The 25,355-nt window shown below is 43.2% G+C and overlaps 1 protein-coding gene and 1 long non-coding RNA gene across 2 annotated transcripts in view; both read right to left on the bottom strand.

The window, feature by feature from the left end:
• ESRRG (estrogen related receptor gamma) overlaps positions 1-9,814 on the bottom strand; it is a 620,633-nt gene extending 610,819 nt beyond the window's left edge. Inside the window, exon 1 of the mRNA XM_013055573.2 lies at positions 9,641-9,814. Within this exon, the coding sequence (XP_012911027.1) occupies positions 9,641-9,642 (2 nt within the window). The 5' untranslated portion in view covers positions 9,643-9,814. The remainder of the gene's footprint in view (positions 1-9,640) is intronic.
• A 3,971-nt stretch (positions 9,815-13,785) lies between these two features.
• Positions 13,786-25,355, bottom strand: part of LOC101679452 — a 28,283-nt gene continuing 16,713 nt past the window's right edge. Inside the window, exons 4-6 of the long non-coding RNA XR_006607086.1 lie at positions 16,500-16,573; positions 14,917-14,985; positions 13,786-14,224 (exon numbers count right to left, since the gene is read on the bottom strand). This is a non-coding gene — a long non-coding RNA (uncharacterized LOC101679452). The remainder of the gene's footprint in view (positions 14,225-14,916; positions 14,986-16,499; positions 16,574-25,355) is intronic.

Below are 25,355 nucleotides of genomic sequence, written 5' to 3' on the forward strand. Positions count from 1 at the left end.
ATGCTTAAAACTTATTGTGTATAAAAAAATCTACTGAGGGTCGCCTGGGGTGGCTCAGCCAGTTAAATGGCTGCTTTCGGCTCAGGTCATGATCCCTGGGTCCTAGGATCAAGTTCTATGCTCAGGGGTGCACCTGCTTCTCATTCCGCCTGCTGCTCCCCTTGCTTGTGGTCCCTCTCTCTGGCAAATAAATATATAAAATCTTTAAAAAAAAATCTACTGAGGGGACTGTTAAAAATACAACATCCTGGGGATCCAGCATTTTCAGAGTACTTCTAGAGAGAGCCCAGGTCTCGACATTTTCCACAAATATCCGAGGTCATCCTGACAGGTGTTCAGGTGGAATCCACTCTCAGAAATGCTGAACAAGAGCCCCCGTGGAAGAGCGGTCCCTAATTTGGTATCAGAAGCCTGGTTTGAGGCCCAGTTCGGCATCCCCACCACTCACGGGGCCATGGCAGTGACCTCCCAGCTTTACTTCCTCTTTGCAGGTCTCATGATCCATTTCCTAACCTAGTTACCAAACCGCCGCGCACCCACCTCACAGCACTGGAGAAGGGGAGAGCTTTTATGAAACTCTGCCCTGAAACCTAGCAGGTACTCACACACACTGTTTAACAAATCAATAAGTTCACAGTTATTTTAACGTTCTATGGTATTAAACAAGCTCTATCACAGCAAGCATTCAACACAGAAAGATTTTCTGCTGATTCTTTGAAGACAGACAACACAGAGCTAGACCAACGGCGCATGCAGCCATGCCAGTCCACTCGGCAAACTGTCCCTCAGAACACTTGACTCATGTCTATGGACGTGGACACAGTAATTAGCCAAAGCATGGCGAGAGCCAAGCTATGAGACACTGGCCACAGCATACAGAATGCTAAACTATTTCCTCTGCCTGGCACCAGGCCTTCAAAAAGTGGACTCTCCATTCTTAAGTGGCCTATGAATTTACACAGGTGGCTCATGCTTATCAAGTACTTTCATTAATAATAATTAATCATTGTTCAAAAAGTAGAACGCAGTGGAGTACGTTAACGATAACACAGTACTCAGCATATTTAATTCTCTCTCCATTCTGAAGACTCTTCTGGAGCCTGTCACACTCAGGGTAATTGCTGTGAAAACCGCTCAATCATCCTACAAGAACCATTTGAAAACACTAGAGACGCTGTCGATTGTCTCCCAACTTTTTGCGGTATACTCTGAAGTCTGCCTTCTGGCGTGGGTCCAATATTGCTTATTTACGTTTTCTTTATAAGAAAACAAACTCTACAACTGAAAAAAATCTCTGCCTAAAAGACAAATTATTAAAATTTTCCAACTAGTGAAAGTATTACTGTACTTCCTATATATTAACTTGTCATCTTTTGGTGTTGGCTTTTCTTGACCATCTGATTTTAAACTTTTAAATTTTAAGTGTTTATCCCACCATGCAAGGCATTCAGTGGATACCCAACAAATTTCATTGGCTCATGGACCTGTGGTGAATGACAGCAGCAAGAGAACTTGGAAAACTGAATTCATGCCATGATGTTTATCATTGCCTTTGTGCTTAATGTTCTGGTTGTGATCTACTTTCCTTGCCTGTGCCCCATGTTAGCAAGTAACAAATGTGATTGATTACAGGACTCATGAAGGTAAACAAGTAAATGAATCAAGCCACATATGGTGATCCCATGAGAAGACAGCAGTGACAGCTGGATTCCAGCTAACAATCACCATGAAGAGAACACAAAAATACAGCCCCAGCATTGCTAGATCTTCCAATGTTTCCAGAGATGTTGGACACATAACAGGTACCCAGTAAATATTTACTGTATCAATTAACTCAAAGACTCAAATCTCCATCAGATACATCTAGATTTTAGATGTAAGCAGCATAAAGTCATAGTAAGAACACAGATTCTCAAGCCAGACTGCCTAGGTTCAAAATTTAACTCTGGCACTTCTCAGCTACATGACCTTGAGAAAGTTATATTAAAAAAAACTCTGCCCTTAGTGTTCTCATCTGTGAAAAGGGGAGAAAAGAATGGTATCGACCTCACAGGGTTGAGAACTTAATTTTTCAGTACTTATTAAATCTCAGGATAATACCTGGTACATTGCAACTGCCACGTAAGTAGGGAGGCTCACACTTAAACTCCAAAACACCTTACAATTCTCACATGCATTATCCCATCTTTTCACCACCATAACTGGTGGGTGAACGTCTTGCTCTGTCGACAAGGAAATGGAGTTCCCCTCACGATCCTTCAAGGCCGTTCAAGGCAACAGCTATGCATATGACTCCTGCAGGAACTCTGGGCTGCACACTTAGAAAGCATCTAGTGAATTACCGGATAGCATATTCCATAAAATAACAGATGCAGAAATCGGGTCCAAGATTTCTAGTGGACAGAATCAGAGATATCTCCATTAGCGTTCACCATAACCCTTCTTACTCAATAACAAAATTATGAAATAAAATGAAGATCTGATTCAAACCACGGTATGGTTATTTATTATTATTTTTTTTAAGATTTTCTTTATTTGAGAGAGAGAATGAGAGAGAGCATGAGAGGGGAGAAGGTCAGAGGGAGAAACAGACTCCCCATGGATCAGCCCAATGTGGGACTTGATCCCCCAGACTCCAGGATCATGACCTGAGCTGAAGGCAGTCGCTTAACCAACTGAGCCACCCGGGTGCCCTGTCTGGTTATTTTTAACTCATACTTTAGTTACTCAAAAGCAGCCAATTTGAGAGAATATGCAAATCCTTTATATTCAGTAACATCTGTATATATTCCTCCCTTTCATTAATTTTTGCTTTCACATTGCACTGCAATACTTTATTTAGTTTCTCTTTTCTCTGACTCCAAGATCTTTCTGCTGGGACTTTACAAGCACATCACCTGACTGTGTGTGGCTGTGCATTGAAACTGCTAAGTTAGGAACACCCTGTCAATCTTTTCTTTGATTTTCCTGGTTGGTGTTAGTTTAAGGCAGATCCTTAATGTCATTTAAACAGAAGAGACTATTTAAAATTTCTTGGTAGATGAATTTGATAATGATAATTTTTTAAAAACAACAACTGTCTTCTTGGGATAAAAGATCTCATTCAGCAGGGTAGACACCTTATCTGAATAACTCAGAACTTCTTCGAACAAAAAGGTCAATGTAGCCATAGCTGTTTCCTTGTCTTAAACAACAGCAGTAACTTTATTTAGTGCTCGATAACCCGCATTACACGAAGTCACTGTCTGGGTATGATAGAAGAGCCTTCTCTTTTTTAGGGTTTAGAGTTTTAAATATTTGTTGTGTGTTGTTTTTAAATCTGAGTCTTCTCATGTATAAGAAAAGCACTTACTGTTAAAAAATAATTACTATTAAATTGGACTTTATACAAATTTAAAACTTATGAATTGTGGGGCATTAACAAGAGAGTGAAAAACCTGGGCACACCTGGGTGGTTCAGTGTGTTACATGTCTGGTTTTTGGTTTTGGCTCAGATCCTTATCTCAAGGCTCCAGAGATGAAGCCCCACGTCCGGCTCCATGCGGAGAGGGAATCTGCTTGAACATTTTTTTCCCCTTTCCCTCTCCCCTTCTCGTGCTCACTCTCTCCCTAAAAGAAACAAATAAATCTTTTTAGAAAAAGTGAAAAGTCAAGAGAATGGTTAAAAATATAAATACTTGCAAGTTATATACCTGCTAAGTATCCAATACTCAGAATAGATAAAGAACTCTTACAATTCAACAGCAAAAAGACAAGCAACCCAATTAAAAAATAAGGAAAGATCGTGAGTAGACATTTCTCCAAAAATGATATTCAAATAGCTAAATAAGGACATGAAAAGATGCTCGCATCCTTAGTCATTATGAATACTCAAAACCACAGTGAGATACCACTTACACCCACTAGTATAATTTTTTTTTTAAATAAAAATGAAATAAATGTTGGGGAAAACGTAGAGAAACTAGAACTCTCCATTGTTTTTGGCAGGACCGTACAATTTTGTAGCCACTGTGGGAAGCAGTATGGGGATTCCTCAAAAAGTTCAACAAGGAATTAAGGTAGGACTCGGGAATTCGACTACACCCAACGGATCTGAAAACATATATTCAAGCAAAACCTTGCAAATGGATGTTCATTTCAGGATTATTCATAATAGACAAAAAGTGCAACAACACAATGTCCATCAACTATATATAGACAAAATGTGGTCTATCCACAAAATCCAATATTATTCAGCCATAAAGAGAAATGAAGCACTGACACGAGCTACACCACTGATAAACCCTGAAGCATGACTCTAAGTGAAAGAAGTGGGGACCCATCAGGCCCCGCGTTAAGTGGTCTCAATTCTAGAATGTCCAGAAGAGGCAAATTCATAGAAACAGAATGTGGATGAGTGGTTGACAGGGATTGAGAGGAGAGAGGAACAGGGGATTGCTTCCTGGGTACAGGGGCTGAAGATGGACTTAAACAGTGGTGTCAGCTGCACATCATTGTGAATCCAGTAAAATATAGTTACGTTATATGCTTTAAAATGGCTTAAATGTTTAAATCTATGATATCTGAACTCTTACCTCATTAAAAAAAAAACACCTCAGTTTTTCACAACTTGAGAGAATAAACAAATCCTTTATATTTAATAACGTCTGTCTGTATTTCTCCCTTTTATTAATTTTTGCTTTTAAATTGTACTGCACTATTTTGGTTTCTCTTTTCTCTGACTCCAAGATCCTTCTGCTGGGACTTTACAAATACTTCACCTGACTACAGGCCTGAGTGTGGCTGTGTGGAGTGCATCACCCAAATGATACTGATGAGTGAAATGCTGAATTTCAGATCGGTGGCTGACAAGTTGTCCTATTCCCTTTATTTCCCTGGGCCATTTATCATTAGCCTTTTGCTCTTGAATGGCATTTCTGGTTTGTCAGTTTGCCCACAGAAATTTCTTTTCTGATGTTACATCTCCATATCCAAAACTTTCTCATCAATAGTTTAGCCAATTTGACCATCACAGATCAATGAATAGATGTGGGAACCTTCTCTCTTTTAAGTTATATTACAATGTTTAATTTGAAATAATAGAATATTGATGAGTTTGGCAAGGGGAGGGATATGATTTATCGTAAGTCAGTAATTTGTATCTATCATTAATTTACAAGAGACTAATAAGAAACATTAATATGTCTAATAGAAAACACAAAGGACATTAAGAAAAAACTAAGTATCCAGTAAGTCGCCCCCGAAAAGAAGAATACATTTCTCCCAAAAAGAAATGTCTTTTTTTACTATTAAATGTTAACAATAAAATAGAGATTATATAAATGGGTCAGAAAGATAAACTATGTGCCCCGAACTTGATTCTTCTGTCCTGCAAATTTTCCTGTCAACTAGGTTATACAATGGAAAATGCTGGAAAAAACTTTAAGCTGGGGAAAAAAATATCTCATTTGAATATATACTTGTAAAGCAGTTGAAAGGAGATTCAGTTAGATCAGAGGATATAACTAAAGAATCATGACAAAGTTATATAGAAAGTTCTGAAAAGCAATGTAGTTGTCAATGAATTTCAAAGATACAATTTCCTGAAATTATGTTAGATAATTTTTATTTAAATTATTTTTTAAAATCTCAAAGAAAATTTCTATATCAAAAAGTCATGTTTACCTTTTATGACAGAACTATTTAAATGTTAATATGGCCAGGTTTTTTCCAAATAGGCAGAAGGGGAAAACAGAGCAAGCAGTTGAATAATTCAAGTTAAAACAAAGAAAATCACTTTCATCTCAAGTAGGTGTCTCACTGAGGTGCAAAGCAAAGGCAGTTTTAACCAGAACTACCTAGAGAATTGTGGTGAGAATAATCCTGTCTCACAGAAGCTGAACAAATCTGGTTCATGTAATGTTATTGCAAGGAAATTTGAGAAACATAGAAACTAAAACCAACCTGTTGAAGGTGAACAAGAATGCGATGAAAAAAAAAAATGCTTATATTTTAGGTCAAAATTAAGTGAGACAGAAGAGTGCACAGAAGACTTTGCAGGTGGCATTAGGGACTCAGTGATCAAATTTTAAAAACACTCAGCCACAGCATACATCTGAACATTCAGCCCAAAGTCACCTAAGCTAAGAGTTCTATTTCTTCACATAAGGGGGAGGAATGAAGCTAAACAGGTGAGACAGAAAAGGAAAGCGCTGAGTTAATGGAAATTCCTTGTCAGAAAGAGTCGCTCAGGTCTTCTTTCCGCTCTCCAGAATTCCCCTTCTCCATTTTTCTCTCAGGCCTCGGACCTTTCCCCAGATTTGTGTAAATTTAATAATCAAACGGAATCCTGAAGGAGACAGTACTCGGCTCCTCTAAACTCTCACTTTTTAGGAAAAGAAGTCTCTCTATAAGGGAGAACAGATAGGCCAGGAATTACCCCCATAGCTGGAGTCCCCAGGGCCTCGGACCCAAGAAAGATTGTTCAGGATGACAGGGAAAGGGGTTGCTCCAGCTTTTAGGAAAAGGGGCCACTGCCTTCATCCAACCACATACACCTAGCACAGTAAATTTTGTTTCGAGTCAAAGCTCTGGCTAGGGAAAGGGAGAGGGACAACTACAGCACGGGAGTCCCCAGATGACCCAGCTTCACTGTAGAGAGACCGGGATGGTAGCCAAGGGATTAAGGGTGAGGCCGAAGCAGACAGGGATTGGCACAAGAGCAGCTCAAAGTTTTAGGGCTCAGAACACTCTCTGGGTCTGAAAGGGGTTCGGGTTGATCTTCTCACCCTTGGGACAGAGCCACTCATGGCACTAGGAAAACATCATTTAGGGACTGTCGGCTGGGGGGTGGGGCAGAGGTGGTCACCTCTGCCAAACCCTAGTGTATTGTTTCCTTCTTATGGCCTTTTCTCAAGGCTTACAGGTCACAGACCCAAAGAATTTAAAGAAGTCAGTTCCTCATTCTGCCACTTTCCAGAGTTCCTTGAAAAGTAAGCTATTTGGGAGGAATGGGATTTCTTCTCTTCACTAGTACCTTTGGAAACAGGCATGCCTCCTCCTGCTCAGCCTTCACCTCCTCCCATACACAGTTTACTCTCTACTTTTGTCCGGATGGTGGACTGTCCTCTTTACTCACACTCTGGTAGAGGATTTGGGGTCCTTCTTATCCAGGGTCCCAGCCAGGGGGAAAGGGCCCAGGGGGCCTGGAGGCCACAGAGGCAAAGCACAGAAGAGCTGGGCCAGAAAAGAACCAGAAGCCAGGAGAGAACTAAGATCCTGCCACACAGCAGCGGGAGGAAAGAGCTAACCCAGAGCTTGGGGCAAGTTTATTTGACTTCCCTAACCCAGGAAGCTGCCAAGTTCTAAGATCCCATCAGACCCCCAAAAGCCCTCCGGGTTCCCACAATTCCTAACAGCAAAATGCTCTAGGCCAGCACTCTTCTTCTCACTGCGCAGTCCTGGAGCCTGGCACGCCGCGTCCACCTTCAGGCCCCTGATTCTATGCCCAAGAAGAATGGCCGGGGTGGGACAGAGCAATCTTGGCCTTTTCCATCTTGACTCAGCTTCTGAGGCGCGTCCTAGAACACTGGGGACAGGGGCTCAGAATGTGTCTGAGGACCAAACGCTGGGGAGGCTGAGAAGCTCAAGTCAGTCACGGGGAGACCAGAGGTCACTGCCAGAGACCCTGGGCTGGGGGCTTATTGTCTTGGGCTAACGCCAGGGCTGTAGAAACGCCCCGTTCTTTTCAAAGGAGACAAGGGGAAAAAACAGCTAGTTGCAGTCACTCTTGTTGGCATACCTTTCCCTTTAGCGCATCTCTTGTCTCATTTGCTCCTAACTTCCACCTTTCTTTGGTGTCCCTCTCTCCTTCCTCCTGTCTTCCTCTTAGGACATAGGCAAGAAAGTAGAGGCCCAGACAAATGCGGGATAGGAGAGCTGAGTGGTATTTACAGTCTGGGAATGAGGGAAGTGGGGCGGAGGGGGGGGGCATACTCTAACACGTCACACCTCCCCCAATCCAGGACCCTGTCACTAGTTTCTGCGACAAAGTTGCACCAAGTTTGGTATCTACCCATACCCCTGAATGCGGCCCAGGGACTGTAGCAGAAAGCTGCTTCTGCTTCTGACTTGGCCCTTAGGCTTCTGCAAGCTGTTTTGGGCGGGCCCGGGGGTGGGAATCTCGGCAGCTCTGAGCCAGCTACGGGCGGTCCCCGTCCTGTCTGAACCAGACTGTCCCTGCAGTGCCAGCGCGGGAGGAAGGCAGGGACAGGCCGGCTGGGAGGAGACCCTCCGTGTCTGTGACGGGGAGCTCAGGGTGCGCACGCACCGGACAGTGAGGTCCCCCTCTCCAGGGCACTGCCACAGCCCTGTCCTGGCTCTTCGGTCCCCACCAGTCTATCCACACGGCAGACCGGGCGCTTTGGAGATGTGGCCATAAGGGAATTCCAAGTGTGACATACACTGTGGGAGCAGAAATTGGAGGCGGGTAAGAAGTTAAGCCCGCGAGGGCACAGGGCCCTGCGCGCGGGCGCAAGAGAGGCGAGGCCTCAGTTCTCCCCTCGCAGGTTTCCAACTCCTCCCCACCCCGTTCTGGGGCTCTGTCCTTGGGCCAAGCGGATCCGAGTCCCGGGTTATTTTCAGTCACAACCTCCTCCATCCCCGCCCCGCCCCCCCCAATGTCGTGTCTCGGTTCCAAGAGGGAAGGGCAGTCCGACCTGCGGTGCGCGAGTCTCACGCCTGCCGCCGCGCGCCTGCGAGGAAGCCGGCCTGGCCGCTGCTCTGTGCGCACAGCCCTTCCCCGCGCCATAAACGCGCGCCGAGCGCTCCTCCCGCCCGGGACTCGGGGAACGCTCCCGCCGGTCCCGCTCCCCGCCCTCTTGACGTCTCAGCTCTAAAACACCCGAGCATCGTCCGAGGCTCCATCATTAATAAAAAGAGGACAAGGGAAAGGCCCACAGACCGTCGTGATCTCCTTGCGCCTTTGCTATCTGCGCAAGCGAGCCCAGTCCGCAGCCGCTGGGGGAAAAAAGGCATCGCGGCGCCCAGTGCCACCTGGAATTTAGGGAACGGACTCTGACCCTATTTCCCGGCTAGGCTCATCCTGTACCCACGTCGTTCCCTCCTTTTTACCGGGGCGATTCCGAGATTTTAATTAAGACATCCGTCCCTGCATTGCGGAGGCAGGGTCCCAAATGGTGAGGCTGCCAGAGCACTTGGTTCCCATCCCGCGATCGGTGCCACAGCGGAAGGAAAGGTCGCGATCCAAACGCTCTTAGTCCCCTCCCCCAGCGCGCGGGCCCTACTCCAGGCCCGCTCCATCGCGCCCCTCCCCCACCCTCAGCTCCACACAATTTCCTTCTTTCTGAAACACACACGCCCAGCCCACCCCGCCTCCCACGTAAAGGCCAGCCCTGTCTCTTTTTGTGCCCACATCCAAACTCAGCTGGAAGTTGAGAGCAGGGCAAAGTCAGAGATGCGCGGAAAGAGAGAATAAGAAGGGAGAAATCCAAGGGGGAGAGGGCGCAGAGAGGAGCTGGAGGTCGCAGGGTCAGGGGCAGACGTGGAGGACAGCCCCAGGGGCGCGGGCGCCGCGGCAGAACCGCAGCGCCTCCCCCGCGTCTGCCACCCGCGCGCCCAGCGGGGTCAAGCGTGGACTCACATGGTCGGACCGCAGAGCCGCTCTCAACTACTGCGAGTGGGTGGTTTCTGGGCTCCCCGAGATCTTCTCCCCGGCTGCCTGCGGTTTGAGGGCAGAAACAAAAACAAAACAAATCACGGGACACAATCGGGACGGGCCGTTCGGCGCCGCGGGGACCTCTCGCACTTAGCGCAGGAAAGTGGGCGCAGGGATCGCGGCGGCCGCGTGTAGCCTATAAATAGAGAACTTTTAGACCGAATCTACTAACAAATGAGAGTAGCGGGCGTAAATTTGCGCACGACCCCCCCTTTCCGGGGACGACCCGACCACCCCTCCCGCCACTCTCTAGGCAAGATTTGGGAGGGGACAGATTCGGAAAGGAGGTGGAATTTAATTTTATGAGAATTTGCGGTAGTTTTGATATTTTTGCAGAGGGGGCACTCCGCCTCTTTGAACCTCCCTTCCGCCCACCTTTGCAGCTTCGTCCCCTCCCTACCCCTCCGCACCCCCCTACCCCCGGCAGGGCACTGAAGGTCCCTGCTAGGAAGCGCAAAGGCCCAGGCAAGCGGAGCTGCTAGGGGTTGGCTGTAGAAGCGGGGAGGGGGAGGGGAACACGGAGCCGGGGTTCCCCGGGGATTACTGCAGCCACAGAGGGAAAGCAGAAAACTGCCAGCATTTGGGGGTTTCCTCTGACGCCGCGACGGGAATTTAGGTTATCCCGAGTTTGGGAGGGGAGTGCGAAAGGGTGAGTCCAGAAGGCACAAAGGAGTTCCTAGAGTGCAGATTTCCTTTCCCAGGGTAACAATAAACCTCTAGTGCTAGCAAACCCCCTCTCAGCAACTTTACTTGAACCCTCGGCCCTGACGGGGCCGGGAGAGCGAAGGCGCACGCCGGAGTTAAGTCCCTGCTTGCCTTGGGGGCCGCAAGCTCTCGGAGAAGCGTGTCCTGCCGGCTGGTGCCCCAGGGTCTGGCTCGCTAGCTCCCCGGGGCCGGACGCCTTTTCGCCGAGCCCGCTCGCACCTGCCGACCGGAAGAGATCTATTTCACCCGGAGTCCTGAGCACCACTAGCCGTCCGCCCGCCCCCTTTCCTTGCGCCAAGGCCGGATTGCCAATGGTGATTGGGTTAGTTCGATTTTCATTTTCTTTCAGGTGCTTCTTCGAAAACAAAACCCCGAGCACAGCAGACACTGGCTCTCCACTCCAAACTCTCTAGTTCGGGAGGTTGCTCACTAAAATTTTCCTGGATGTTTCACACGAACCACAGTCAGGAGGGTATCCATTGGGGCGGGAATGTGGGTTGGAGAAATTGAGGGCGCTGCAGGTGAGGCCCCGCAGGTGAAATGAGGTTGCACTGATCCCCTTCGGAGGCTCGGTTCACGCAAGGCCTGTGGAGCGGGGGCCAAGCCCGCGTAATGGGCCTAAAAGCGGCCTCCAGCTGGGAGGAGGGAGCCGGCGAACGGTGCTGCTTCTTCTTTACATTGCCTACCCCAGTCCCACACCACCATCCCGCCCCCTGTTAACGGAAATGTCAAATGCCTAACCTCTACCCCTCACTCCTAGGAGAAAATCAGAGAGGGTTTCCGAGGCAGTTGGTGTGGGGGCGTTGCTGCCCCATACGCGCTTCTTCCAACACCACTTCCCACCTATTACCGTCCCATAAACGGAAAAGTTATTTTGGTTTTTCCCGGAAACCAGCCCGGTTTGGAAGGAGAGGGGAAAAGCAGAGGCGCTAAGGGGTTGCACCAGCCACTCACCCGGCGGGGTGTGCTCGCCGCCCCCGAGTCCACGCGAGCGGGCCCGCCAGACAGTGCCAGCCCCCCCACCGCCTCCAAGCCCGCGCGGCGGGTGCTCGGGCAGAAGGAGCGCTTCCCCCCAGGACCCGGCCTGAAGCGCACTTGAAGGTGCTCCCAGACGGAGCTGGATGGAGCCCGGGTGTCCCGAGGCACTCCAGCCTGGCTTGCGCTCCCTTGGCTACGTACCTGTCCCAACCTCCCCGCTCCAGTTGCTGCCCCGGCTGGGGAGCCCGGCCTGGAGCCCCTGCCTCTAACGGAGCCCGCCCCCGCTCTATCCGCGCGCGCTCGCCTTCCGGGACGCTGGGCCAGATATGGGGAGATCGCGGGCCATTGGCTTGGGCCGCTGTTTCGAACTGGCTTCGAGTATATGCCCAGATTTCGCGGCACCTTTGTGGGCTGGGAAGACAAGAGTCCAGGCCAGCGCCTTACCTTTCACCCCACCCGGACCTCCCCTAACCCTTCGGGTTGACTCCGCAAGGAAACTTCCTTGCGGGCCGAGTGTGGAGGTCAATGAGTGCTTGCGGCTTTTCTCGAAGGTTCTGGGGGTTCGTACTAGAGGCACAGGCCCTATGGAGACAGAAAAGATAGACGCACAAGCTGCGGTCCCGTGGCTGTGTTCAGCGCGAAGTTCACGTCTATTGTTTTCTGCCTCGGGGAAAGCTGCCCAGTGTGATAGATCTTTTTAGAGCCCATCACTGGAAGAAAAATCCTGGTGATAACGATTATCTCCCGCTCGCGCTATCTTGCCATCGCCCCAATTCATCTCCCTCCCGCTCCAGCCCCTCGGGGAGAGGAGGAGAGGAAGGGGCTGGCGGGAGGACGGGCCAAGCCGCTGCCCTCGGATGGAGCGGAGAGGCACGAGGCCACTTCATCCGTCCCATTCCGCTCCGGGCTGGGGAGAGAGGACACCGCGGCTTTCTTTCCCTGCCAAGCCTCACGCTTCTTTCAAATGATTTTAGTCTGGTGCTCCGGTCTATCCATATACATTTCCAATCTCATGGCTCATAAACTATTAGCAAAATGGTTTCATTATTCACCTTCTGTATCCTACAAAAGGGAGAAAAGAAGGGAGCGGCAGGAAGGCAGAGTGGGGGTGGGGGGCAGTCGTTGGACACTAGTTAACAATGATCCTGCCCGTGTTTAAATCATGGTTCAGACTGCCTTCTTCAAGCTGACATTCAACAAATCTGATCCGTTTCCAAGGATCTGTAGCCGGCCCCTTCTCTCCCCCTCTACCCTCCCCTCTTTTGCTCTCTCTTTCTCTCCATCCATCACTATCCATCGCCCCCTAACACCCAGGTTTCTAGAGGGACCAGATGAATAGCTAAGATACTGCAAATCCATTATTTGCTTCATTAGGTGTCATCAATAAGGCACGCCCTTCCGATACGACACATATGATTATTTGGTTAGAATGACTACCCCGCTACCCTTAAGGGGGGTGTTGGTGATGGAATCACATACCATCCCTGAAACCAAGCCGTCCTAAGTGACAAGGCTAAAATGATAACCAAGAAATTGGCCGAAGGCTTGGTGTGGCGCCCATGTGCCCAACTGGGCACCAAGTCCTCTTCTGGCTTCCGCAAGACGGGGGACGCGAGGAAGTTGCAAAGTGGTGTGTATGTGTGTGTGTGTGTATGCCTGCGTGTGCGCGCGCGCGCAAGCGCGTGCCCGTGTGAATGTGTGTGGAGAGAATGGGGGGGGGGTAACCGATCGGGGTCTTTGTTTGCCTCTGAGAGGTGGCAAAAGAAATTTTTTTTAAAATTTTGCCTGAGAAAGCTGGAATTAAAAGACAAATAGAAACAAACTGGCTCGTGGAGGCCCGAGAACTCTGTGCATGGGCTAACCAAGGTAGAAAACTGCGGGCAGGCGTGAACTGGCAGAAGCGGCCTTGGGCGACGGGAATCCGACCGGCTTCTCCGCTGGGGGCGATGATGATATTGTCTCCACCGATACTTTTCACTTTTCATAAATTCTATCTAGAATGACTCTATCACAACACCCGCGCGCGCGCGCGCACGCACACACACACACACACACACGCTCCTCCCTGCACTTTTTGAAAATATTAAGGACGCTAGGCAAGTGAGATTGCGGTAATTATCCCTGGATGTAGAAACCAATCTGGCTGCGGGAGGCCCCTCTGCAGTCGCCCGCGGCAGCGGCGGCGGCTGCGCGCGGACCCGCGCAGAGGCCGGGGACTCCGGGCGCCTGCTAGGTCACCGCGCCGCGCGGCCGCCGCTCGCCGGCTGTTTAATATACATGGGGTGGGAACGGAGGGAAACGATCTCGGGCCTGCACGTCCTGCAGGAAAAAAAAAAAAAAAAGCAAAGAAAGAAAAAAAAGAAATCAATTTGCTATTTATTTTTGAAAAATACAGATTTAGGGAATTTTTTTTTTCCAGCCCGACCCCCTCCAAGAACGGCGGCCCACATTTAATTACGTCTTTTAATGACTTTTCCCTTATTTGCCATTGCTATTTCACGTGAAGGGCGGGGGCGGGGTGGGGTTTCTTTGGGGGGTTTTCAATTCTGGTATCTTCAAAAAGATTTGCCTTATGTGTTAATTGCATGCTGTTAAGCACATCTGGGACTGCGTGCTGACCAACTCGGACCAACTTTTAATTAACACATTGACCCGGCGAAGAAGCAGCCGCCCAGCCTCCCCCTCGAAATATGTATATTAGCCGCGCGGAAGCCGCTCGGCCCGCGCCGCCAGGTGCGTGCGAGGAATTGCCTGCATCGAGGGGCGGGAGGGGGTGCAGATTGCAAGCGCTCGCTCTCTTCCAGCTAACATTTTCTCGCCTTCCCTCTAGGAAAACAAAGAAAAAAGAGTGAGTGACCGGCTCCAGAAGCAGGCATCTTATATCCTTTAATGTGACTTGACTTGACCCTGGGCGGGGAACTTAGGAGAATGGAAGGGAAGACTCTGGAATCATTTCTAATCAGCCTAACCTGGGCTTATTGGGTCTGAGCTGAGATGGAGCCTGAGTTCTTTAAATGGTCCAAGTTCTCTGTGAATGAAGAGAAGCGGTGGCCAAGAAGCCTGGTGGCCCGAGAGACCCGGCCAACGGCTGCCTTTTGTGGTTCTGGCCTTCCTGCTTCCAACCTCCTCCCCTGCGCCACGGGCTCCCGGAAGGAAAACCGCAAACTCTCGCAGGCCCTGGGTCTGGGGACCGGGAATAGGGGTCCCCCCTGCCTGGAGCGCACTGCAGGCAGGACGCAGAAGGGAATCTATGGCTAGTGTTGGGCTCTAGGCCCAGTGGCCGAGTCTAGAGTGTTCCGGGGTGATCTTCTAGCCAGGCCAGTCACATCCCGGCTGGAGGGAGGAGGAAACCCGGAACGCTCCCCGACCAACCATCTGCCACCTGCAGAAACATGCAATTTCACCCTGAGTAATTTCATTCAGAATGGATGGCGTCTCACTGGACTGGTGCCTTCAAAGTGAGTGCCTCGCCGGCTTCCCCGTAGAGCACAAATGCGGGTTAATCCCCAGATACGTACTCATTTTCTTTTTCCGCATCTAATCTCCACGGACTCGCTCTTCCAAGTGCTTAGCTGCAGCATACATCCCTATAAAAAAAAATGTCAAAGCGGTATTCCTTCTCCCAGCCATAAAAAAGTTGGAGCGAATCGCTCCCAAGTTACCGTTTAACGTCCCCTCCAGGTAACAGTTGAAGTTTCTTGTTTGACATTTTTCATTCCCCAATACAGAACTTTTCAATAAATATGTAGTACCAGCGCGAGCAGAAGTATATGTCGCAATAAATTCATGGCTGTATGCTCTATGTCGATGCTTTGCAAAATTTAATGTCATGAGATTGCTCCCCAAATTCCTTCCACTTCTTTTCTTCCCCCCACCCCATTCTTATTCTCCTTTTTGTGTCCTTCCCTGGAATCTACTTTGCCCATCAATTTATCAGGGAATCTGCAAAAACTTAAAACTGACAAAATAGAGAAGATAAAGACAGAGCAAAGTTCTGTTACTCAGTAATTCCTGAGTTCCTCCAGATCTCTTTATATTCAGATAAAGATTAAAGGCATAATCAGAGCACATCTTTAGTCAGGAGGAAAAAAAAAAATATATATATATATAATCAGTTGGTAATTTACAACTGGTAAATTACAATGTCTCTTTGCAGAGAAAAGGCCTCTGAAAAGTTAGCACAAGCATTACCCAAATGGCTTTATTTTTGAGTTTTAGTGGACCACAGCTACTTATTTCAGCTCACAAATTGGTCTGCAAAATTGCAGCACACACCTGACATCCAGGGAAAAAACAAGAGTTGGTTACCCCAGCTGGTTCTTTTGATTTACTCTGCCTGGTAAGATGTACGCTGGTGTGTTTTGATAAGAGGGAAAAAAAGGGAGTCAGCAGTTTGATTTGGAAACTCTTTTACTGCTGAATATGGTTGCAGGTTTAAACTAAAGAATGTGTTTCTGCTGGGGACATTTGCATGACACATCCATATGCATTAGCAGCTGCACGGTGTTATATCATCAGATCCTGGGAGCATTTATCTTTTTTTCCCCTTCTGTCTTTCTCAGAGGAAGCTGGTAAGTGGCTTATAGGAGAACCATATAGACTTTAAAGATATATGAGTCTTCCTGAGTCCTTCGGGCCCTCAGCACCTAATTGGCCTACAGCAACTTGTTTTTTTGAGGACTTTGGAGTATCTGAAGTATCTTGCTCCCTGGTTACGTTTTTTAACCTATAAGATGGATCAACTGGGAATAAAACATAATAAAAATTATCCAAAGAAAGGGGCCTTGGCTATTCAACTCTGTATTTATGAAAACTGTGTTGTAATCAACATTCCTCTGCTAATTTGCTTTGTGACTTAACAGAGAAACTTTTTATCAGGTACATTTGCCATAAATGCATTAGTTTTCATGTCTTGATACTTGATAGAGGTAATATTTTTTGAATATCAGGATAGCTAAGACCTTTCCACACTACTGTGTACTAATGGCGTCAGAGACCACAAGAGCAGATCTAAAAAAAATGTGTGCTCCTTCAGACACTGTATGAGCTGTACAAAGGCCACTGTATGATATCTGCAGCAACGGTTGGCATCTAATCCTACCTGAACTTTGTTTCATATGTCTGATTCTCTCTGAATTCCAGTGATCTGTAAACAACAGGAACCACCATGTCAAACTGAAATCAGAAGGAAACTGAATTTGTATTTGGTCTGCTTCCGTTCAGTAGCACAGCCGACTTATTAAAAAAAGAAAACTGTACCTTTAAATTGTAGTTATTGAGTCAGGGTGACAAGGAAGCTTATAGACCCAAACCAAGATACTAACCGAAGCACATTTTTAAAAATCACTTCCTATCAGCTCACACTCAGTGTTTTGTGGAATTGTTTGAGACTAGCCATGCTCAAATTTTTAAAGTATTAGTGTATTACAGGTATATTACAAAGTGAACAAAAAATCTTACACACACACACACACACACACACACACACAGTAAAAAAGATAATAATCCTTAGGAATTCGTACGGCCAATAAAGATATCCTACTGGAGGTATTGTGGTTTTTTTCTCCCTTTGTTGTAGCTTTTTTGGTCATGAGAAGATATTTAGAGGAGAAAGGAAATGACAAAAATTAATAAAATGATGTCACATTTTTTTTCCTAAAATACTTGGAACTAATATGCACTACTGTATGAGTGGGTATGCATAATGACACATAAATATGCATGAGCCTAAATAATAATCTATTTTTATGTCTTGTTTCCAGATGTTTGCAAATAACACTAGTGCACTGGCTTGACCTAACCAAAAGGTAGCTAAGATCTCTGCCATTCAATTGAATACTAGATAAGTATCACAGAACAAACTTCTTCTGCCTTCCATTGCACAAAAGTTGTTGGGCTTTTTTTTTTTTTTAAACTATTCAACTTTAAAACAGTAATTTACTATCATGTAGATGAAAGTAAAAACAGTTGCTTGGTATTATATAATGGAAAATTAACCAGCTGCATTATTTTGTTCAATTAATTATTTTAGTGATAACTAGAACAACCAATTATTAGAACTGGTAAGTTTAGTTGTTTAGAACATGGGCCGGAATTAATTCTGTGGCTAACTATGATCAGGGGTTGCGTGTTACACTCCCAACTCTAACCAGCCCTGGACAGTTATGTCCCAGAGGTGACAAAAGGAACAAAAAAGAATGCAGATAAATTTGCCTGAACCAGAGAAAAGTATTTATTTATTTATTTTCTTTTTCTTTTTCTTTTTTTTTTTTAAGATTTTATTTATTTGACAAGAGAGATCACAGTAGGCAGAGAGGCAGGCAGAGAGAGGAGAAAGCAAGCTCCCCGCTGAGCAGAGAGCCCGATGATGCTCAATGCAGGGCTGGATCCCAGGACTCTGGGATCCTGACCTGAGCTGAAGGCAGAGGCTTTAACCCACTGAGCCACCCAGGAGCCCCCCAAATACTTATTTTTTAAAGTATACATCTTCTTTATAGCATTAAGTACGGAATCTATGGGACACGTGTCTACAATCCAATGAAATGTCTTTGGCAAGATTTATTAGAGAACAGGAACAGGGAGCAAAAAGACCTGGCAAAGGCTACAAGGAGAGCTTTGCTAGGATGAAGAACACTACCTCTCGGGTATTGGTGCGTCATTTAAAACTCTTAGAGAGCAGATGCTACCGCTTCAGTGTATATTCGTTTTAAGATGAAGAAAGAATTTGTTTGCTTTCAGATTGTATTTTGACATTAAACATTTCTGGATGCATTAATAGTGTCAATAGACTTTGGGATACGGGGGATCTGGAAGAATTACTTATTTGTCTATCCATTCAGCTCTTGGTTATGTTTTCAAAATCATTCTATTTCTTTCTCTAAGCCTTTCCTTGTCACAGGACACACTATCATAGGCTCTTTGAAACGCGATGGCTAAGATAAATGGGAGACCATGACAACAGATCACCTTGATTCAGCAGATCTAAATCAAAAAGCAGAGATAAGTCTTGTTAAGTCAGTATTTAATTCTACAGCCATTTATTCATACTCATTTCCAAGAAGTATGAACTAGGTAATATGGATATTCGAAAGCCAATGATTGTAGTCTGGCATGTAAGGAGCTCAGATGTTGCCACTCTAACAAGTGAAAAACTGAACAATCTTATTTACATCCAACAGAGAAGTGAGGTCACAGGGCAAAATTTCTACCCCCCAAATTGGAAAGACAGACAGATGAAAACAAACCATCACAACCTATGGCAACAAAATCCCAAGTGTGAAAACCTCCTTGGGAACCAGTCCTGGGGTAGGAAAACAGCAACTGCAACTGAGAAATGGCCAGAGGCTCAGTGTGTACAGATGTGAGAGCTCATTACAGATGGGACCCCATCCTTCTGTGACTTTTATTTTGAGGAACTATACACCTCACTGTGAATATCAGGTAAAACTCCTCAGACTTCTGGCAGGAGGAGGGAAAAGAAACTACTTTTTCTATGTCTTTCGGGGGCGCCTGGGTGACTCAATGGGTTAAAGCCTCTGCCTTCAGCTCAGGTCATGATCCCAGAGTTCTGGGATGGAGCATAACACATTGGGCTCTCTGCTTAGCAGGGAGCCTGCTTCCTCCTCTCTCTGCCTCTCTGCCTGCCTCTCTGCCTACTTGTGATCTCTCTCTGTCAAATAAATAAATAAAATCTTAAAAAAAAAAAAAAGCAACTTTATGTCTTTTGTTTTTTTGTATGTGGTTTTTTTTGTGTGTGTTTGTTTTTTCACAAAGCCTGATCTCAGGAGAAACTATTTTGCCAGAGCCTAACCTACTTGGGCTTAACAGAGCCTAACCTACCTGAGGAAAGGGAAATACCAAACTCCAGCCCCCTCTAGCCATTATGTCCCACCTAAGGGGATGACACTGAGATGCACTGGTGAAATGCACATATTAAAACACTGTGATCTAATCATACACTATAGAACGTGTCCAGCATCCAGACACCTTACCATCATATTACTAAATTACTAAATTACATTACTAAAGACTTATTGACTACAGTTTCCTTTGCCCAGTATATCATGTCCATCTCCCAACAAAAATTATAAGGCATACTGAAAAGCAGTAAACACAGTTTAAAGAGACTAAACAAGCATTAGAACCAGTGAGATATGGCAGGAATTTTGGAATTAGTAGACCAGGAATTTAAAAAATACATATGATTAATATGATAAGGGCTTTAACGGTAAAAGTAGATAGCATGCAAGAGCAAAGGGATAATGTAAACAGAGATATAGAAGTTCTAAGAAAAAATAAAAAAGAAATACTAGAAAAAGACTAAGAGATATGAAAAATGCCTTTGATGGTCTCACTAGGAAACTGGACACAGCTGAAGAAAGAATCTCTGAGTTGAGAATGTGACAATAAAAACTTAGAAAACTGAGAGCATGAGAAAAAAAAAAAAAAACCAGAATAAAACATCCAGGAACTGTGGGACAACTACACGTTGTAATACTTACAACCGGAATACCGTAAGAGGAAAGAATGAAAGAACAGAAGCAATATTTGAAACAATAATGACTGAGAATTTCTCACAATTGATGTCAGACATCAAACCACAGATCCAGAAAGCTCAAGGAACACCAAGTAGGATAAACGTCAAAAAGAGACTACACTAGATAGATGATATTCAAACTTTAGAAAATCAAAGATAAAGAAAAAATCTTGAAAGAAGCCAGAACAAAATCTTACATATAGGGGAACAAACAAAAATTACATATGATGTCTCCTCAGAAACCATGCAAACAAAAAAAGAGTGGAGTGAAATATTTAATGCATTGAGAAAAAAACTACCAACCTAGAATTCTGTACCCTTTGAAATTATTCTTCTAAAATGAGGGTGTAATAAAGACTTTCTTAGACAAACAAAATTGAAGGAATTTGTTGCCAGTACACTTGCAAGAAATGTTAAGTTCTTTAGAGAAAAGAAAAATGATGTAAGTCAGGAACTTGGATCTACATAAAGAAAGGAAGAGCTTTAGAGGAGGAATAGTGAGTATAAAATAAAAACATTTATTTTTATTGTTCCTAATTGATCTAAGCGATATCAACTTATTCAAGATAATAAAAGCAGTAATACATTTGATGATTATAGTTTATATATAAATGAAAATGAATGAAAAAATGATCTAAAGAACAGGAGGGAGGAAATGGAATTATTTTGTAATTGTAATGTACTTGCACTAACCATGCTATAGTGTTATTTGAAAATGGACTTGGATTAGTTGAAAATATATATTCAATATATATTTAGTTGAAAATATATATATATAGATTAGTTGAAAATATATATTCCAAACTCTAAGGCAGCCACTTAAAACAGTAAAACAATATGCATAATTGATGTGCTATGAAATAAGAGGAAATGGAATAACATAAAATGCTCAATTAAAATAACAAAAACAAAAAATTATAGAAGACAAAAATAGGGACAAAGAATAAGAACAACAAATAGAAAACAGTAACATATATAGTAGATAGTAATTTAACTATATCAATAATCACTTTAAACACCCATGCTTTAAATATACCAAATAAAAGACAAAGGTTGTCAGAGTAGATCAAAAAACAAGGTTTAACTATGTTATCTACACGTAACCCACTTTAAATATTAAGTCACTCATTAATTGAAAGTAAAGGGATGGAGGAAAATATACCATGCTAACACTAATTAAAAGAAAATGGGAGTGGCCATATTAATTTCAGATAAAGCAGAACAAGGAAACTTGTCAGGGATAAAGAACAACATTATGTAATGATAAAGAGCATAATATTCTTTTTTTAAAAGATTTATGTATTTAAAAGAGAGATTAACTTCTTAAATTCATATGGAACATTCACCAAGATAGGCCCCATTCTGCATCATAAAACACAACAAATTTAAAAGAAAAGAAATTATGTATGTCTATTCAGATCACAGTAGGATTAAACAAGAAATCAATAACAAAAATATAGCTAGGAAATTCCAAAATACTTGGAGATTAAAAACACTCTTCTCAATAACTCATAAATCAAAGAAGAAAGCTCAAGACAAATTAAAAGAGATTTTGAACTAAATAAAAATGAAAGTACATGGGACGACTGACTTCGGCTCAGGTCATGATCCCGGAGTCCCAGCATCGAGTCCCGCATCGGGCTCCCAGCTCCACGGGGAGTCTGCTTCTCTCTCTGACCTTCTCCTCGTTCATGCTCTCTCTCACTGTCTCTCTCTCAAATAAATAAATAAATTTTTTTTAAAAAATGAAAGTACAGTTCATCAAAATTTGTGAGATTTGGCAAGAGCATCACTTAGAGGGAAATTTATAGCATTGAATGAATGTAATAAAAAAGAAAGATCTAAAATTAATCAAGCTTCCACCTTAGGAAGCTAGGGAAACTAGGGAAAAAAAGAACAAAATAAATCTAAAATAAACAGAGGAAAAGAAATAATAGAAATTAGAGCAGAAGTAAATGAAATTGAAAACAGGAGATCAATGGAGAAAAATCGACAAAATTGAAAACTGTTTCTCTGAGAAGACCAATAAAATGAGAAGCCTTTAGCCAAGCTAATGGGAAAAAGAAAGAGAGGAGAAATTATTGATATTATAAATCAAAGAGAGAACATAACTACATATCTCATGAATACCAAAAGAATAATAAAGGAATATTATGAACAACTCTATGGCCACAAAGTTGACAATTAGATGAAAGGGATTTTGATATTAGGGTGATGCTGACCTCAGAGAATGAGTTAGGAAATAATTCTTTTGCTTCTATTTTTGGAAGAGATTATAGATAATTGGTAAAATTTCTCTCTGAAACAATTGATGGAATTTACCAGGGAATTCATCTGGGCCTGTTGCTTTCTGCTTTGGAAGTTTACTAATTAGTGATTCAATTTGGTTAGTAACTATAAGCTAATTCAAGTTATTTCTTCTTGTGTGAGTTTTGACAGATTATATCTTTAAAAACATTTTCCATTTCATTTCTCCATTTCATCTAATCCAACAAAGTATAAAAAGATTTATATACCACAATCAAAGAAGATTTATTCCAGATATACAAGGCTGGCTGAACATTTGAAAAAACAGTTAATGTAATGTATCACGTCAACAGGCTAAAGAAGAAAGTCTCATGATATACCACTTGATGCAGAAAAAATATTTAACAGAATCTAACACCAGTTTATGATAAAAATTCTCAGCATACTAGGAATAGAAGAGAACTTCTCCAACCTAATAAAGAATATCTACCAAAAAAAAAAAACCCATAAGTAATATGCTTAGTGGTGAGAAACTAAAGACTTTCCTGATAAGATCAAGAACAAGGCAAGAATGTCCCTTCTCACTGCTGCTTTTCAACATCGTACTAGAAGTCCTAGCTAATACAATAAGAGAATAAAAGGTCATGAAAGTCATCTGCTTGGGAAGAAGAAATAAAACTGTCTGTTCATAGATGACATGATTGTTTATATGCAGAAAATCTGGAAGAAAATCAACAACAAAAACCCTCCCTAGAACTAATAAGCAATTGTAGCCAAATTGCAGTATACAAAGTTAATATGTAAAAGTCAACTGCTTTCCTATATACCAGCAATAAACAAAAGGAATTTTGAATTAAAAATACACTACCATCTACATTAGTGCCAAAAAAAGAGAAATACTTAAGTTAAAATCTAACAAAACATGTGCAACATCAATGTGAAGAAAACTACAAAACTCTGGGAAAACAGAAATCAAAGACTAAATAAATGGAGAGATATTCCATGTTCATGGATAGAAAGACTCAACATTGTGAGGATGTAGTCCTTCCCAACTTGATGTATAGATTCAAGGCAATTCCAATCAAAAGCTGAGTAAGTTATTTTGAGGTTATCAACAAACTGATTCTAAAGTTTATAGGAAAGTGGCCAAGACTCAAAATAGCCAGTGCAATACTGAAGGAGAACAATGCTGGAACATTGACACTACTTGATTTCAAGACCTACTTTAAAGTTTCAGTATTCAAGACACTGTGGTATTGATGAAAAAATGGACAACAAGATCAATAGAACAGATTAGACACATATAAGTATAAATAGACACATATAAGTATAAATAGACACATATAAGTATAGTTAACTGATCTTTCACAAAAGAATAAAAGCAATATAATGAAGAAGATAGTCTTTCCAACCAATGGTGCTAAAACAACTAGACATCCATATGCAAAAATGAATCTAAACATAAACTTTACACTGTTAACAAAAATTAACTCAAATTGTATCAAAGACCTAAATACAGAACACAAAACTGAAAATTCCCATTAGCTAATATAGGAAGAAACCTAAATGATCTTGGGTATGTTGCTGACTTTTTACATACAACACCAAAGGCAGTATCTATGAAAGAAGCAACTGATAAGTTCAGACCTCATTAAAATTTTAAAACATCTACTCTGTGAAAGACAGTCTCAAGAGAATGAGAAGACAAACCACAAATTTTACAAAGGACTGTTACCAAAATATACAAAGAACACTTGAAACACAGTAATAGTAAGAGTAACAACCCAATTAAAAAATGGATAAAAGATGTGAACAGACAATTCACAAAGGAGAAATACAGATGGCAAGCAAACTCATGAAAAGATGTTTAATATCGTATCTCATCAAAGAATGGCAAATTAGAACTATAATGAAATAACACTACACAATTACTAGAATGACCAAAATCCAAACACTGACAACAACAAATATTGGTGAGAATGTAGAACAAAAAAAAAAAAAAAAACATTCAATGCTGGTAGGAATGCAAAATGGTACAGCCACTTTGGAAGACAATCTGACAATTTCTTACAAAACTAAACATATTTTTACCTTACAATCAGCAGTTGCATTCTTTGGTATTTATGAATGGAAAACTATGTCCACAGTAATACCTTGCACTTAGATGTTTATAACAGCTTTATTCTTAATTTCTAAAATTTGGAATCAACCAATAGGTCATTCAGTAAGGTAATGGAGAAATAAACTGAGGTATATTCAGACAATGGAATATTATTCAAGGTTAAAAAGAAATGATCAAGTTAGGAAAAGGCATGGATGAAATGTAAATGCATATTACTAGGTAAAAGAAGCCATTTTGAAAAGGCTATGTATTGCATAATTCCAACTATGTGACATTCTGGAAAAGGCAAAACCATGGGGGCACTAAAAAGGTCAGTGGTTGCCAAAGATTAGGGGAGAGGGAGGGATGAATAGGCGGAGAGCAGAGGATTTTTAGCACAGGGAAAGTATTCTGGATGATACTACAATCAAGGATATATGTCATTATCCATTTGTTAAAATTATAGAACGTTCAACACCAAGATGAACCCTAATGTAAACTATAGGCTTTGGGCGATAACAATGTGTCATTGGTATCAAAAGCACCACTCTTGGGCACAATCTGATAGTGGGGAAGGCTGCACGTGTATGAGGGCAGGGGGACTCTCTGCTCAATGTTGCTGTGAAGCTAAAAATGCTCTATAAAATAAAAGTTAGTAATTAATAATAGAAAGTCAATCAATTGTTATGATTTTAATAAGTTGTTACTAGCATACCTTCACTCTTAGACTCTCGGTCTTGCTGTTATGCAAAATCTTTCTAAAAATATTTTTGTTTCTATCCATTAATAAGGAGGGACTTGCCTTGAGAACAGCCTGAATTAGTACAAGAAATTACCTGCAGGAAATGTTTCCAAGACAGACAACGAACAACAAACATATATCGGAGTACCTTTAGCGTTATATTAAGTGGAACACAATGTGCTATACAACTGGGAAACACGAATTATCTTAGTTGGGAGAAAGGATAACATTAATTTTTCTCCATCATCGCAGTCCCTACCACAGCCACCTGCTCCATCATTTACTGAGTGCTCGCTCTGTCAGACACTGGGCTAGCGCTTTGTATGTACTT

Source organism: Mustela putorius, unplaced genomic scaffold, assembly GCF_011764305.1.
Source record: "Mustela putorius furo isolate JIRA1106 unplaced genomic scaffold, ASM1176430v1.1 tig00000508_pilon_pilon_pilon, whole genome shotgun sequence".
In the NCBI taxonomy this organism is placed as follows: Eukaryota; Metazoa; Chordata; class Mammalia; order Carnivora; family Mustelidae; genus Mustela; species Mustela putorius.